The sequence below is a fragment of the Dipteris shenzhenensis genome, chromosome 12 (genome assembly GCF_047967505.1).
Source record: "Dipteris shenzhenensis isolate YYH24624 ecotype China chromosome 12, Dip_SZ_1.0, whole genome shotgun sequence".
Taxonomy (NCBI): Eukaryota; Viridiplantae; Streptophyta; class Polypodiopsida; order Gleicheniales; family Dipteridaceae; genus Dipteris; species Dipteris shenzhenensis.
Window position 1 is genome coordinate 16153561 of NC_141607.1, and position 16918 is coordinate 16170478.

At 44.8% G+C, this 16918-nt stretch overlaps 1 protein-coding gene across 2 annotated transcripts; it reads left to right on the top strand.

The window, feature by feature from the left end:
• Nucleotides 1-298: 298 nt before the first annotated feature.
• Nucleotides 299-14189, top strand: LOC147895886 (protein TUNICAMYCIN INDUCED 1-like). 2 transcript variants are annotated; one of them, XM_087382127.1, is made up of 4 exons: nucleotides 299-678; nucleotides 827-1168; nucleotides 10595-11356; nucleotides 13809-14189. In XM_087382127.1, exons 1-4 carry the CDS (start codon nucleotides 541-543, stop codon nucleotides 13959-13961), a joined length of 1395 nt encoding a protein of 464 aa, XP_087238253.1. In that variant the 5' UTR covers nucleotides 299-540; the 3' UTR covers nucleotides 13962-14189. The 2 variants fall into 2 exon arrangements, with proteins under 2 accessions (XP_087238253.1, XP_087238251.1); XM_087382125.1 differs by having other exon boundaries at nucleotides 301-678; nucleotides 10586-11356; nucleotides 13809-14187.
• Nucleotides 14190-16918: the final 2729 nt, after the last annotated feature.

Sequence of the window (16918 nt, forward strand, 5' to 3'; positions counted from 1 at the left end):
TACATCTCCCCGTTGTTCGCTCGAAGTGGAATGACAATAGATTTGCTTACAGTGCAAAGAATAGGAATTTGTCTTCCTCCGAAAAAAAGAAAAACTACGTTTTACTGTCGACATGAACGACATCAAGTGCAAGCAGGACTGGATGATAACGAAATCTCTAGAAAAGGTTGCATGCAATTGAACATCAATCTTCTGCATCATTTCTGACAACGTCACTCATGTGAACCTCAACAAGATAGCAAAAGAGAGAAGTATTCATCAAGAGCCCAGCTGGCCAAGCACTCTAGTTGTGGTGAGAAGTCAAGGGCGTCGAAGTACCTCCGCGCACCCGTCAAGCCATCTTGGTGCTACTACGACAAATCTAGGGGCGACCTCTAAATTTGGGGGGGGTACTTTCCTTAGAAACGGCACCCGATAGTTGTGGGTGCTTTCCTTAGAAACGACACCGGAAATCGTCCCTCCGATTCTATCAATCCGTTCATTTTTCATGGTTCTACTCCGGCCAACGACTTACCCATCCTAGGATCCGCATTTCTGCAGATGGGCAGCAGAGCCGGTCCATCCTGTCGATCGGGAATCCTTCCATTCCTGCTCTTCTGGGGAATCGCGATCGCTGCCCCTTCCTGTGAAGATTCGACGGACGAGTCCTCGGTCGTCTTCGCATTCGACTCGATTTTGGTATGTACGTAAGCTACTCCTAGAAATTTGTGTTTGGAGTCTGCTGTGGTGTATATGACTGTCATGCGCTTTGATTGCATGCATACTAACTCATCTTCTTTAGAGACCCAGGTCGTCTAACTCTATGAAAGGGGTTTTTTTGATACAGGATATAGTGCACCGTATCAGCGTAGCAAAGAATTGGAATCCCGACGATATCCGTATCTCACATATCGACTTTGATGATGCTAGATTTACAAAAACTACAATCTATGAGCTGGATATACAGATTGGGGATCGCCACTTCCCTGCAAAGTTCACAGATGAGATACCACCCTGGCAACGTCTGGGAGACTTGGATGCTGGCTATGGAGACTCAGACCATGAAGGGAAGGTTACGAAGGATCTCTGGAATTCAGAAGTTTTTGGAGCTGTTTTGGCACCTTTTCAAATTGCTGGGCCTGTAAATTTATTATTTTCCAGTCCACAGAATCCACACATATCTCCACAGGCAAGTTTGCCTTGCTCTCAAAAAACCAAAATTGGCCTTTTACGGATGGATAGATAGATAGATAGATAGATAGATAGAGAGAGAGAGAGAGAGAGAGAGAGTTTTCAAAAGGTAATCTTTTTGCTGTGTATCTATCTACGTGGGGTTAAATGAGCATTAGTCAGCATCCCCTAAGTTGTTGGATTAGGAATAAATTACAGCAGGGCTAGGGCAATGTTGTGAAGGGGGTTTACTGTATTAGTACCTCGAAGTATCAAGGAAAAATATAGTGAGAATTCTACAGCAAACATATCAAAATCTTCATACCTGAAGTAGGGCCGATTAAGAAACTTTCTCACATAATATTGAAAATGACAAAAAGAGGCCAGAGGTCTTGCCACATGTTGTAATCTATTAAGGATCTGAATCAAGAGATATTTTACCTGTCCTTGTGATTATTCAAGGTCTTCAAAACTCTAGAGTCATGGGTGTGACACTAAAAGGGGAGTTGTGGGTCCAAGTCAGGTTTAGAAAGGGGGTGATCTCATAATTATGCCAATGTTCATAGATCTATTCCAAGTGATGTCCTATGGGACACTTGTACCATATACAGTACTCACATGCATGCATGTGAGATTATATCTTTGATGTGGATGACCCATGGCAACTATAGAGTAACACTTGCTAATGGACAATGGCTGCAACAAGCCAACCGTAAGCTTTTTGTCCACTTTGTTCTGCTGGCATGGTGTCCAATAGAAACTTTGTTTAACTCGGTCATAGGTGTTTGTGACATGCAAATCTCCTGTTCTTGGAAAATACCTTTCCCAAAATGCCAGCATTTTATATTTTCTAGTATGATGGATCCTGCAATCGGTAAATATGGCTGCTGTCCTGAAGTTTTGCATGTGTTATAGTAAATGTTGTGTCAGTGGTCAATGTGCAAGTCCAGATGTTGGATACGGCATGGCAAAGTCATAGGATTGCACCAAAGGTAACCATCAGTTTCTGCTTCATTGGCAAAATCTGAGAGTTCTATGATCTGTGTTGCCTCTCCATTATAGGTATTGATCGTACTTATTAAGGCATTTCGTACTGCCAACATTTCCTAGTCATACATGTGGTAAGTGAGCTCTTTCCCATCACTCTTTGTACTCTCAAACGCCCATGCTCCTGCCTTAAATGGGTCCTGAATCCTTTGCCACTGGCATCTACCTCCACAATGAATGGTCTTGGAAAATCTGGGCACCTAAACATTAGGGTATGTCTTAAAGATCATGAAAGCTGGCCTCTTGTGAAACGAAGCAAGACAAAACACCCTTTTAACTGGATGGTCTAGCATGGTTGCAACCATGCCCTTTTGCATTTCACTTTGAAGGGTCCATTCTGTTCTCGGTGCACCTTGTAATGTGTTGGAGATATTCTTCGTCCTTTGCCATAAAAGCACATGTGCTGGCCTTAGCATGCAGTTGAGGTATCCACAATAGTTTCAGCACCTGCTTGACATTCATGATTGCTATTGTGGATACCATCAATGAAAACCAGTACAAATGGTAATGAAGTGGCAGCAATATGTAATTTATTAATGATTGAAACTGACCGTCACATTAATCAATCCAAAGGGATTTACTTAAAACTCATACAAGCCCCTTTCTTTGTGAAAGGTTGTCTTATGCTATTGAATGTGATGTGATGAAGCCTGATCATCTCAGGTCTATTTTTGTAAAGTACTGAGCACCCTTCATCAAACTAGCCATCAATATTGGGGATTGGAAACATGGTTCTCGATGTTCATGGTCGGCTTGTTGGAAAGGTCACCTCCCCATCTGTAAGCATCCATATGAGGAGAGCATGGGGGAGGTAGACCAGGGGATATTGGGGCTGCCACATGGGCAGCGCATGAGCTGCCATGTGGTCAGCACAGAAAAGGCAGAAGCTGCCACATGGGCAGCACACAGGCTGCCATGTGGGCAGCTGTGAAAGCAGGGTCAGTGGGCTGACAGAGGAGCAGCACGGCAGGCCAGAAGGTGCCGGCAAAGGGCCATGGGCCTGCAAAAGAGGCGCACAGGTGGTGGCATGAGCAGGCTGGAGACGCCTGTGTGGCGGGCTGTCTGGCCAGAAGGGCAGGGCAGACCAGCAGATTGGGTCGGCCACATGGAGGCCAGGTGGAGCAGCAAAGGGGGCTGCTAGTGGGCAGTGATATGCCTTATATAGGGCTGGGCCCTTGCCTTGATTGGAGGGCGAAAGCCCTAGAAGTATGGGCCAAAGGGCCCCGGTTTGAGAGCCCTTAAAGGGCTGGACCAGGAGCAGACTGGTCGGCCAGTATGAAGCTGCCTGGTCGGTTTTATTTCCAGCCTCTTGGGGGCTATATAAAGGGGCCATTGTGCCCTCACTAATCATCCAACAGTCTAGCAGAAAAGGCAGCAGACAGGAGCAGCTAGAAGACACTTCCTTGGGCCTCATCTTGGAGGTGAAGGAGAGTAGAAGGTGTGCTGCAGACTGAGCTCTCAAGGGCTGAACCTTGGCTGTCTCTCAGGGCACCAAGGTGTTGTGATCTGGATGGAGAGTCTACATACGCTCGAGGTGGAGCACACGGGCTCGAGTCTAGAGATATCCGGCAGATAGTAGAAGTACCTTGTGGTAAGATCAAAGGACCACACTCTAGTGAGACTTTGGATCTTTCTCTTTTGTATTGTGTCCATAGCTTTGGATGGAAATATATTATTTTGGTGGTTTCTATATTTGGCTGGATTATTTTCTATTGATGAGGCTGCACATCTAATGATGCACATAAGTTAAAGAAGTTTGTGATTTCACTCCGACACACACAGTGTGAGCTCCCGGGCTATTCTATCAGTCTTCCACTGTGCGTACCACAGTGATGATGTCTGACATTGAGATGTGGGTTGACGAGGAGTCAGAAACCTTTGTGAAGGTGAAGGGCAGCATGGAGTGCTTGGTATCCTCCAGGTGTGTGGTTGTTGATATTGACACGAGGGTGGATTTCATGGAGTACCCTTGATTACACAGGTTTTTGGTATGTGCCTTGATGAGGTGCATGGTTTGCTTTCAGAGCAAGCACACAGGTAGTACGATGATCTGGTATGTACTTGATGTTCTTAATTTGAGCCTTTATAGTATGTTGTGGAGAGAATCTGCTCTCAAGTAATGCGAGATTGGAAGGAATGGGCCTTCTTCGAAGGCAGAAGGCGAACTGTGGGTGCTTCTTCAAATCTCGGACACAGATTGCTGGAAGGTGATGGACAAAGTGTACTGAAGCCAGAAGAGTACCTGCTTGACTGCTTAGTGAGAGTTCGTGGTCGAGGTTATCTGGAGATATTCTTTTGGTGCTTTCCTTGCCAAAGGAAGGGCGGGTTGAAACAGACCCTCAGAGCATGGTGCCTAGAAGACTCCAGGTGCTTCACTCATTATGAGGGGGACAACTGGAAGATCATGGCCTTTGGATTGCTTGAGTTTGAAGGCGGAAATGTGACTGAAGGTGGTGGTGCCAGGAGGTGATACGAGAGATGGACTTGTGTACCAAGATGGTGTGCACGAGTGGAACCAGACCTGGTGGAGCAGGAGCAACTGGATGAAAAGCCAAGAAAAGATTTCGACATTGAAATGTTCCAGAGGATTACGACCAGGGAGTTACTGGAGCATCGGCATCGACGTGTTGGCATTGGGCCGAGATGTGTCGTTGAGAGGGGGTGTTGGAAAGGTCATCTCCCCATCTGTAAGCCCCTATATGAGGAGAGCATGGGGGAGGTAGACCAGGGGATATTGGGGCTGCCATATGGGCAGCACATGAGCTGCCATGTGGTCAGCACACAGAAAAGGCAGAAGCTGCCACATGGGCAGCACACAGGCTGCCATGTGGGCAACTGGCAAAGCATGATCAGTGGGCTGACAGAGGGGCAGCATGGCAGGCCAAAAGGTGCCGGCAAAGGGCAGGCCATGGGCCTGCAAAAGAGGCACACAGGTGGCAGCATGAGCAGGCTGGAGGTGCCTATGTCGCGGGCTGGCTGGCAGAGGAGATGGCGCAGAAGGGCAGGGCAGACCAGCAGATTGGGTCGGCCACATGGAGGCCAGGTGGAGCAGCAAAGGGGGCTGCTAGTGGGCAGTGATATGCCTTATATAGGGCTGGGCCCTTGCCTTGATTGGAGGGCCAAAGCCCTAGAAGTATGGGCCAAAGGGCCCCGGTTTGAGAGCCCTTAAAGGGCTGGACCAGCAACAGACTGGTCGGCCAGCCTGGTCGTCCAGTATGAAGCTGCCTGGTCGGTTTTCTTTCCAGCCCCTTGGGGGCAATATAACGGGGCCATTGTGCCCTCACTAATCATCCAATAGTTCAACAGAAAAGGCAGCAGACAGGAGCAGCTAAAAGACACTTCCTTGGGCCTCATCCTGGAGGTGAAGGAGAGTAGAAGGTGTGCTGCAGACTGAGCTCTCAAGGGCTGAACCTTGGCTGTCTCTCAGGGCACCTAGGTGTTGTGATCTAGACGGAGAGTCTACATACGCTCGAGGTGGAGCACGCGGGCTCGAGTCTAGAGATATCCGGCAGATAGTAGAAGTACCTTGTGGTAAGATCAAAGGACCACACTCTGGTTGGGACTTTGGATCTTTCTCTTTTGTATTGTGTCCATAGCTTTGGACGGAAATATATTATTTTGGTGGTTTCTATATCTGGCTGGATTATTGTCTTTTGATGAGTCTGCACATCTATGTGATGCACATAAGTTAAAGAAGTTTGTGATTCCACTCCCACACACACACAGTGTGAGCTCGTGGGCTATTCGATCAGTCTTCCACTGTGCGTACCCTCTGTTGGTCGATTTCTAACATGCCTTGTTGAGATGTCTGTTGAAGGATTTTGAATGCATGCAGCTTACTTAGATCACCTGAGATAATAAGCATACCAAGGCAAGTTCCCACTGCATGGTATTAAAAACAGTAAATATCCATGATTCACACCTGTCTCAGATATTCAACTCAAGAACAGAAATGGTGTCACACTAGATGACAAAGAGATCTATTTTATTGAAGACTTAGGACTTCCTGCTCACTCCTACTGGACTTGTTACAGGTTACAACGACAAGACCAACTCAGAAAGGCTTCTACAAACCTCTAAGAGCAGCTGCTCTATCGACATCAGATTGAGATTTTGGACAAAAGGACCTCTAAGAGCAGCTGAAAGAAAGATTGCTTGAATGACACTTATCAGATTGAGATTTTGGACAAAAGGACACTTCTCTGCGCAGAGTAGTGTTTTTATAGAAGCCTTTGCACTGCTTCAGAACCACCTTAGCTCCCCATAACCCAGAACCACTGAAGGTAATTGGTTGATTGCCATGCATCACGTGTTCCAGCCAATACATGCAATGAAGCCATGTTGCTCATGTGTATTGCACCTCCAAGAGCCACTCAAAGCCTTCACGTGTCTCTAACAAAAAGAACTTTCATAATCCAAAGGTTCACAAAGATCCCCCCATGAGGTCTTCCCAACATCTGTAATCAATACACATACAGTATGACCGGTCCTCCCTTTTACCAGAAGCATTGGCAAAACAAAGGGAGAAGTGGTGTATGAGATGAAGCTCCTCTTCTTCTTCCGTTCATCATGTCTCCTATGTGCAGGAAAAGCTAGGCTAGAACCAATGGTCCCTTCCCCTGATGGAGACTCCATGTTTTTGAGGGTTCACTTCAACAATTTGGCTTGTGGATTATTGGCAGAATGGTCCCTTTTGCCACCTACAAGCTGGAGTGTAAACGTTAAGAATCCTGAGGTCCTCTACTTGGAGTCCGGCCCATTTTGCATGGCCAATAATTAGCTCTCCTGGATCAAAAACATATAGAGACAGACTGGCTGATAGAGATCTTGCTCTGTCCTGCTTTGGAGACCTAATGTGGAGGCTCGTCTGAGGATAGGTGTTAACACCTGCACATATCTGCCATTGACAACATTTGCTCCTAAACCTTAAAGATGTCCACTGGGCACTGCTGGCTGCACACATGTTATTTATTTATACAGATTCCAGCTCACCACTATCCAAGTCATGAACGCTTGGGGATGGGACTCAGCCTGGATTTCTGTGTTTCCAAAACTGTGGTGTGCAGGGTCTCACGCGGGAGGAGTGTATGATGGGTCCGAATGCTGCAATCTCGGGAGGTGTGGCTGATTGGGCACAAGTGGCTGAGCATTTGCAAGGAAAAAGGCGGTGCATAGTCTGAGCAAGAGCAATGGCAGGGCTGCAGATGGTTTTGCAGCTTCAGCCAACTGAGAAGGTGGTTCAAGACTTCAAAGCATATGAGCAGCTCATAGGCTGTGGGCAGCATGCAGAAGCTTTTGGAGGAAGGGCACAGCATGTAGAAGCTCATGGTTGAAGGGGGCTCTTGGAGGGGAGCAGTTCTCCTTTGTGGATTGTAAAGGCCTCTCCATGTTGAAAATTTTACCTGGATAGGTGTTAACGTGGAATGGGTCACAGTTAGGCATTGATCGGTTAACTTACATGCAGTGACAAGTGTTGAGAAATGTGGCTTGTGGTTATGAAGCACCCGAGCAAATTAATGTGGAAGACATTGTCTATCTTTTAGTGTGATGGAAGATAGGAGTTCAGTACTTGCAATAGATGAGAGTACTGAATGAATATGGATCGATTCTCTTTTGTCCCACCTTTGTGTTGAAGGTGGGTTTGGTCATATTAAGAAAGATCCATTGGCCTTCTTTGAAATCGCAGGCCCTCCCCCATCTGTCGATGCATATGCTCCATCGGCTCCCATTGAGAAGCACTCAGGATTAAGTCAGAGACGTACTCGTTCCACATGAGCAATGAAATCCTTGTAGCTGATCCACAGAGATTCCCAAGGCCAAGTGTCTTTCCAAAAATCTTGGACCAGAAGAGCTCACAAATGAGTAATACTGTAACAATATACTCTTTAGATGAGCTCACAAATGAGTAATATTGTAGTAACAATATACTCTTTAGATCTATAGATGTCCTGGTCTCAACCATAAAGGCTTCAACAGGTTCATGATGTTCCACTTCTAGTAACCTGCAACTGAGCTTCGAAGAAGCAACAAGACTTCCCCCTATGCCTACCAGGAAGGCCTTGACCCTCCAGTCCCTCAATACCTGATAAACACAAAGCAAAGACTTTTCCCAAAGCATGCTACTGAAATCTGAATGTATGCACAAAGAGTGCACATATAACGATGAATCCACCCATTTGGATGGTTGCTTTTACAAGCCAGGTACCTCTCGGAGGCACCCACAGCATCCATGTGTAACCCTGTACTGCCATCCTTAGTGTCCCTGTATCCTTATCCTTGAAGTCTCCTCAAAGACACGTCCCTCATGCAAGTGATGTCATCTTTGTTCCCTGAACGACATGAGCACACATTGCTATCCTTAACCTTCATAAATGTTTCTAGTCCCAATGACTCATCAGACCCTACTAGCTCACTTCTCTGAATCTTGATTAGCATTCTTCTTTCTGATGTCCCTTTTCGCAAAACGTCCTGGCTGATCACAATAGAAGCATTTCTTATTTTTCTTGCTTTCACTAGATGAAGACGACTTCTCACCTGGTTTTTTTATTTCTCATCTTGTTGTTGGGCTTGCCGTTCCTAGGCCTACCGTTCCCTTGCCCTTGCTCTCATCCTACGCAACAAAGGCTTCGTCCTTTGATGCGTTCTACTTTTACTCTTGAGCTTCTTTATGCAGGAGTAAAGGCACTAGCTCCTCAGAAATACCCGGTTCCGGTCGTTGCCCTGTAATCATGGTCGTTATGAACCCTTTATAACTCTGGGGGAGCATGCCAAGAAAAGCTTCGCTATCCAAGCCGAATCTATCTGCTGACCAACGGTTGATAGTTGATCCCTCACCACCTTCATTTTAGTGCTATGATCCTCCACGTGTCCCCCCCTCCATCCTCATGTTGTAGAGTTCCATTTCTAGGTCGACGATTTTGGCTGTGTTGTTGATTTCATATGTCTTTCAGCGTGGTCCATGCTGAAAATGCTGTGTCCACCAGCTAATCTTGAGGGAGCACCAAGTCCGTAGTAGTGCCAATGATTAAATATGGCCAGGGCCTCTGCATCTCTGATTGCATCCGGATCCACTAGGCAGCATTTTACCACTGAACATCATATCCTATCTATTGCCTCAACAAATTTGACCTTATACACTACATATAACTCAAATTGAAGCCAAAATGCCTAGAGTGTACATATCAACAAACTCGGGGGGTCACTCAATAATATATGTGACTATCACGTGAGTTTAATAGAGCATATTTAATTTCATTTTTTCTCATATTTTTAGGGCAGTGAAAATTTCCTTCTGATAGACATCCTAACAGAGGTTAGCATCTTGCAGCCTATATCTTGCATAGGCTATGTATGAGATGTGAATTAACATAGTTCCAACTGCAATTGTCGCTTCTGTTTTTTGCTACAAGAGAGGGCTTCGACTAGTTGGGGATGCCTGGTAGCCATGGTCAGGTCATGAACTGCAGCTATCTACAAACTGCCAAATGAAACTTGAGCACATCCTTGCATTCAGGATTTTCATCTTGTAGAATCCATATCTCATACTACCTCTTTTTTAATTTCAAGAGGGCCATTATATGTGTGGAATGCCATGCTCCTTTGTGTAGACATTGTGAAGGTGTAATTGTTTATTTCCTTTGTACGTTAAAATACATATTACGTCCATTTGTTCCTTTGTATGTTAAAATACATATTACATCCATTTGTTCTGGAGAGTGAACTCAAGTATGCTAGTTAAACAGGAAAAACCGGTGTTGTGACCTCTTCCAGCACGGGGATCCTCTCAACATCCATAGAGAATGGTCATGGGTCAACCTGTCCACTAGGGATCAAGATTATTCCATACTAGTGTATGTGATTCCACGAATTTGGATCACATGCTGGAGTAATCTTAGTTTTCTATGCAAGTGCTGGGTCTGAACTTTATGATCAGGATATATTTTCTTTGCCAAAAGAATTTTCTGAAGCATCCACACAGATTTTCAACTCTTTCATGCTTAACAAGTTTTGTTTCTATGCCGAAAAGTTTCAAGTCAAATGTATCTTTTGTAGGAGGGTTCCTTGTCGCATGGAAGGCTTTCCGTTCTTATGTACAAATTGTATAGCTTGCATGCAAATTATTCTGTGTTTTTACACGTAAGCAAGAGTTTGAATTTTGTGGTGTTGTGGGCCTTTGAAGGTTAGCTCTCCAGGTCTGGCTTCATACATCTAGATATTTTCACTTATATATGTCAATCAGGTTATGTTGTTTTTATAACAAGTGCTAGAGGGTGCCATTACATTCTACAATGTAGATTTTTGTCACTGCCAGTGAGGCTTGCTATTGCTGGAAAACTGTGTTTCCATTGAAATTTTGTCCAGAATGTTTACCTGGTTCTGTGATTTTCAGGACATGCAGAATATTGGAGATGTTGAAAGCGTGACTGTGGCAGACGGAAATTCAGTTTTAATTGAAGGAGCACAAGAATTGAGTCTCACACACCCTCTAGAGTTCCCTTTATCTATAAACAGCAGCTCACCAGCTGGTAGTCTTGTGGCTAATATTTTGTCATTAGCCACTGGTGTGAGGCATGGAGAGGATGAAGTTCCCAAATTGTCTTTCCATATTGTGGGTTCTACTTTGGTAGCTAGCATCACAGTTCTTGATTTGACTGTAGGCAGAATGGAAAGAAAAGAACTTGAGTATGGGAATTTGAAGCTGCTGTATAAAGTGGGGAATCAGGCTGTTGAGCCATCCAACTCCATGGCATCCAGAAAGACTGTGGATGAGGCCTCCTTATGGCCCTTTCCTTCACTCAATAGCTCAGATGCCAAATTGTTGATTCTTGAAGAAATTTTAAGAACGTACTTGGGATCAAAAATGCACAAGCAAAGACCTTTCACTATTTTACGTGCAAAGATGGCTGCATTGACCTTTGTATTGTTTGAATTTGAAATAGAGAGGAGGCTTATTGAGGAGGACTTCAAGTTGGAATTGTGGCCGGATTGGAAGACAAGACCTACCATTGAAAAGTGCAGATTTCAAGTTCTAGCGAAAGTCCAAGACAAGACACTCACACCTATTATGGTGCGACGTTTGAAGCAATATATGAACGTTGAGACTTATACGTGGAGGGACTTCACCTCAAATGTATCATATACAAGGTTTTCTTCATTTCTGGTACCATCTAGTCCCATGACCCTTGATATAGATTGATAAGTGGCATGTGCATGCCAGTTTATGTACATGCAGAACACATCTCGCCTGTTTTCTCCATCATTTGTCCTGTTAACAATTCCTTGATCGAGCTTTTGAATAAAACGACTGTTATGCAGAGTGAAACTGTTGTCTATGTGTCTTGGCCCCTCATTTTGTACACTGACGCACAGACAGGTTTATTATTTTTGTCTAAGCCAATCATGCCACCTTTATTATAAGGATATATGCCAGGGCCACAAAAAACTTTCAACAACTCTGAAGGAAAGGTCAGTCCTTGTTTTTGAACAAGAGCATGATGAAAAAGTGCAATAAGCTGCATATGACTAGGTACACATACAAAGCTCCTGAGTTGTCAGAATACTTAGGTACAGAATGTCTCTGTAGATTTTATGTTTGTGTTGGGACAAATTAGTTATTTTTTATATTCTCTAAAATAGTAAACACCATCGCAGCTCTTGATTCTTTTTTTCAGAACTCATCTAAACTCTCTCTCTCTCTCTCTCTCTCTCTCTCTGGTCTACTCATTGCACCCATATGCTCACTCACATCACTAACCACCAGTGATATGTCCTATACCTCATGCCTCAACCTGGAGTCCACATCGTTCATGTGTAAAACGCTATGCTAGAATTGAATGGGCTGTTAAATGCCTGGCCGATGCGGGAAAAAGAAGAATCAGAGGGCCTGAATCGTTGGAGTTAAAGATAAAAATGAGATCCTTTTGAATGTCACTGTCCATGAAAATTGTCAGTAATTTTCCCTCTTTTATTCATGATAGATGTTTGGTCTAGTCAAATTGCTATATGGTCTTGACAGATGTATTGCACTGACGTTGGGTAAGTCTCAGTGGCAAGACAGTACTCGTTATTTTATTAGCCACTTGAGCGTTAGCCTTAGTTATTTTTTTGCAATTTGGAAAACTTATCACAATAGCTACTGTTAGAAATATATATAATTCCTAAGGTAGGGGCCAATGTTATGTAATAAGGGGCTAGGATAACTTTTTCTTTTATTAAGGTTTTTTACCCCGAATATCAGTTAGAGGTTGAGTTTGTGGGTGAGATAGTCACCACACATCTTCTGACCCCAGTTAGGGTCCAGTGTAGGGTTTTGTCTGTTTGACTACCCTAGCTTTGTAGTTCATTGTGTTGCTGCAATTTCATCTAGCTTGCTTCAGCTTCATTCTCTAGTGTTCTTTCGCTTCCATTTTCAAGATTTCGTATTAGAGCAAGCTATTCTTCACTCCCCATGCCTCCTCCGTCACCGGGCTTCGATTTTGTCGCGAATAACTTCATTTTCATCGTGAAAACTTGCAGCCATCAGGTTGTTTTTGAACTTAGGCAGCTCCTAGAGCACATATGGAGGGGGCAACTTCTCCTATAGGCATTTCGTCTTATTTGGCCTCTGTGGTGAATTTTGGACGTGTTTTGGTGATTTTGAGGCTGTTCTAGTGCATTTTGGAGCTGGATGTTGCCTCTTGCAGAAGTTTTGACCTGTTTTCGGTTTAGCATTTCGGCACGTTTTGGAGCATTTTTTATGTATGTTTCAGCTCTTAGTGGCCTCAACTTGCTCTTGGAAGGCATTTGTAACTGGGGCGACTACATTTTCATGCACCTAAGCAAGCTACAGCATTTCAATATGTTTTTGGAGCATTTCTTGACTGAAATTTTGTGAGTAGCAACTTGCTAGTGGATTGAACACACATTTCTAGGTGTTTTTCAGGGCTGTTTTGCTATTTTGAAGCTGTTCCATTACTTCCGGGAGCATTTTGTGGCTAATGGACACTTCTCCTCGCTGTTTTGAACCTATTTCAAGTGGTATTGTGCAAGGACAACCCATATTTTGTACTTGTGAGTGTATTTTCAGTCCATTTGGTTGTAGTACTTGCTGTTTTTTGCAAAACAGTGATAAGAATCAGCATTTGGGGGAGCTTCTATTGCTTTGAGAACAGTTTTCAGCTTGTTGATCATGTCTATTGGTGGCTCAATTTGTATATTCACTAGTTTTGGTCCTGAATACCATACAACCAAAAGCCACTCCTACTCTTACTTTATCACGCATTGGGTAGGCTCCCATCTTAGCCTGTCACGCATTTACATCCTTGAGAGGACATTGGCTTTGTAATTGGTTGTTTGGTTCGAAACACAGGGGTTTTTCATAGGGTTATGCCTTGTTGACCCAAGCATTGCCTGATTTTTTAGAGAGAATTCTGAGATTGCAGTACATATCTGAGCACAAGACTTTTTTTGGTAGATTTGAGGAGCATTTTCAAGCCTAGTATAGGCATTGGCTGTGATTTCTGTTGCCTAAGCAAGATATTCACAGCATGTGAACTTTGTTGAGATTTCTTTGCCTTTTATTTGCTCAAATGGCACAACAAAATCTAAATGATGACTTTCAGATGCTTGTCCAGGAGGATAGGTTGGATGGCAACAACTATTTTCTTTGGCGTTTATGGTGCGAAATCTTTTGGTTTCAAGAATTGAGGGAGTATTCCATAGGTGATGAAACCCGCCGTCCCATTCAGATTGCACTAGGCACTTCTCCATGTGCATGGGAGGGGTAACAAGGGTAACAAGCTGTGCCGGTTGGTCAAGTTTAAGCACCTGCAGACAGGTGTCACGCCTAAGCAAAAGAGGTGGGATAGTAGGAATGCTCTAGCATTATCTTTGATCTCACTGAATGTAAAGAGGCTCATTATTCCTCAAATCAGGTCTTGCTTGACTGCTAAAGTTGTCGGAGAGATTTTGGAGAATATGGATGAGGGTGACTCTATTTAGGATCATGTCACTAGGATTCAAGGTTTGCATGAGCAACTCTTGAATATCGATGATGCCATTCCAAACTCATAGCTTGTTTCCACTACTTTAAACTCTTTGCCTGATTCTTATCTTTCTTTTCATATGTTGCTCAACCTCTTAATGTGAGGGGATTAGAATAGTCTCACTTTACAAGAGGTGGTAGCACTCTTGTTGCAAGAGGAGTAGATGCGAAAGAATATGGCTTCACATTCTCGCAGTGCTAGAGTATGTTTTTTTTGCTAAGCTAAGCGTAAGGGTGAAAAAAAGTTTGCCAAGTCATGCTTCTAGCAGTGGTTTTGGACATGCACATACATATGGGAAAGGAAAAAATGATATTGCAAACACCAACCTAATAGCCTCGGGGGGTCACAATATGTAAATCCTCTATATCACGTGTGTTTAAGGCCTAATTAGAAAGCCCCTTATCTGTGGATTTTTCATGAATAAAGTGCACCCTTTTTCTATTCAATATGTGAATATCCCCTTTAAATGGTACCCTTTTGTATGTAAAAAATATGCAAAAGAAAGGTTTCAAAAATTCCTTTTGTTGAACCCACGTGCTACACTTACATATTTAGGAGTGACCCTCCCGAGTAATAGCTTGAGTTCTCTTTTGAGCACCACAACCTTCATGTGCTTGAATATTGAGCCTCCAATTGTAAAGTTGTAATGATACTTGTTTGAGGTGTCTTCGAATGGTGCCACGAGTAGATAGAAAGTGCAGAGGCTGGAGGAGGAGGAGCAAGTGTGAGGTGGCAGAGTCGAGAGGGAAGACGATTGTAGCTCAACCATGGAGGAGGCGGTGTGTGGTAGGAGGGATGGTAACAGGAGAGAAGAGGAGCAGAGGAGGAGGCATCTGGAAGGCAGGAAGAGGGAGGAGGATGGTGGAAGGAGGGAGGGATAGAGGGAGAAAGGTGGGAGCAATTCACAAATTTAAAATTTAAAATTTTGAGTTTGGTAGGAGTGGCCTTCTATGTGTAAAATTTCCCTCCCAATAGAACCATCCCCCAATAAAACCTACATACATTGTCTTCCTTGCTAGGCACCACAAATCCAATGGATTGAGAAACATAGACCTCCTCCTGAAGGTCCCCATTCAAGAATGAAGTTTTGATATCCGGTTGATGGATCTTCCATGAAATGCGATTAATGCAACCACATACTTAACAGTGGTCATACAAGAAGTCGGGGCAAAGATTTGATCATAATCTATGCTATGCACTTTGCGACAAGCCAAGCTTTGTATCCATCCATGGAACCATTTGAATTTTATTTTGAGCTTGTACACTTGTGTCATGTGCACGGATTGGTATCTGACGTGTACTGGGTACACAAGACTAGCTCAGGTAGCTTGGGGAGGCTTAGAGCTAGGCAGGCTTGATTCTCGGGTTAAGTGGCAAGGGTACGAACCAGTTTGAGGTCTTCACTATTTTTGGCGCTTGGGGCCTAAGTCTATAAAAGGGGCCCAGAGGTTCAGTTCTCAGAGAGCCGATGGGAGCAAGTTTCGTTCCCAGGTGCTAGGTCTGATCCTGGATTGAGTCGCGGACGCGCGCCTGCATCTTAGCGTAGCCCAAGGCCCAGTAGTAGATCCCAGGCTTCACAGCGCCACCTGGTGGTATGGGACACCAGGCTGGATCTGGTTGGGTGTTCGTGCCAGTAGCTCAGCTCGTGGCTCGGAGGGGACATCTCCTGATTCGGGATCACATCCCGTAGATGTCATGGTTGGGTGGTGAGCAGCTTGCTCAGTTTCTCACGTTGTGTGTGTTTGTTTGCAGATCAGAGGTTTCAGGAGTGCTAGGACATGTCAGTTGGTATCAGAGCCAACTCCTGAGGTAGGAATTTCTGATGCGAAAACTTTGGACGATTTCTTCCTCAAGGTATGCCCTAATTTCGAAATTTGCTGCTGCAAGTTCTTGTTAGTTCATGGGTTATCGGGGGTGGTCAGGATGTAGGGAAAAGATAGGAGAAAGAGAGTATGTGATTCGGAATTGTTGAAGGGATTAGGTGAGAGAGGGTTGAGGTGTAGCTAGGAGAGAGTGGTGATGCATGTAGGAGAGGCGAGAGAGGAGCTGAGTGGCAAGCGTGGAGTGCATTGTTGGTCAGGGCTGCGTAGGGGTAGAGGACGCACGTGTGAGTGGCTGAGTGGTGCGCCATGGCTGGAAGGGTTTTCGGCCAAGGCAGGGAGGTGCGCTAGGGGCTGGAGCAGGGTGCGGCCACTCTATGGGAGGTGTTGCTTTTTTCGAAAAAGCACCACCCTCCAAGTTTGGGAGGGTGAGCTTTTCTGGGAAGCATGGCTTCCTAGATTAGCTGCCCTATCCCCTATATAGCTTGGCAAGGTCCCAAGCTCAACCATAGCCTTGCGCAAGAAGCCCTCCTTGCCCATCGACTTGATTGTGCCATCAAGATTCGGTACAGCCTGCGACAGGCTACCGTACAGCCTCCGTCAGAATTCGGTATAGCCTGTGACAGGCTTCCGTACAGACTGCGTCAGCATCCGTACAGCCCGCAACCAGCATCCGTACAGCCCGCGTCAGAAACCGTACGGCCAGCAGGGAGGATTCCGTACAGTATGGTCTGCTGCAGATTTTTGTACACTGCAGCCTGCAGCGAATCCAGCAAGGGAAGACTCCGGGATTATTTACGCCCGCTGTTCGTCAGTTTCCAGCATCTTCTTTCGACCAGCACCTCTTCTTTCGTCAGCATCTCTTGGGACGGTTTTTCT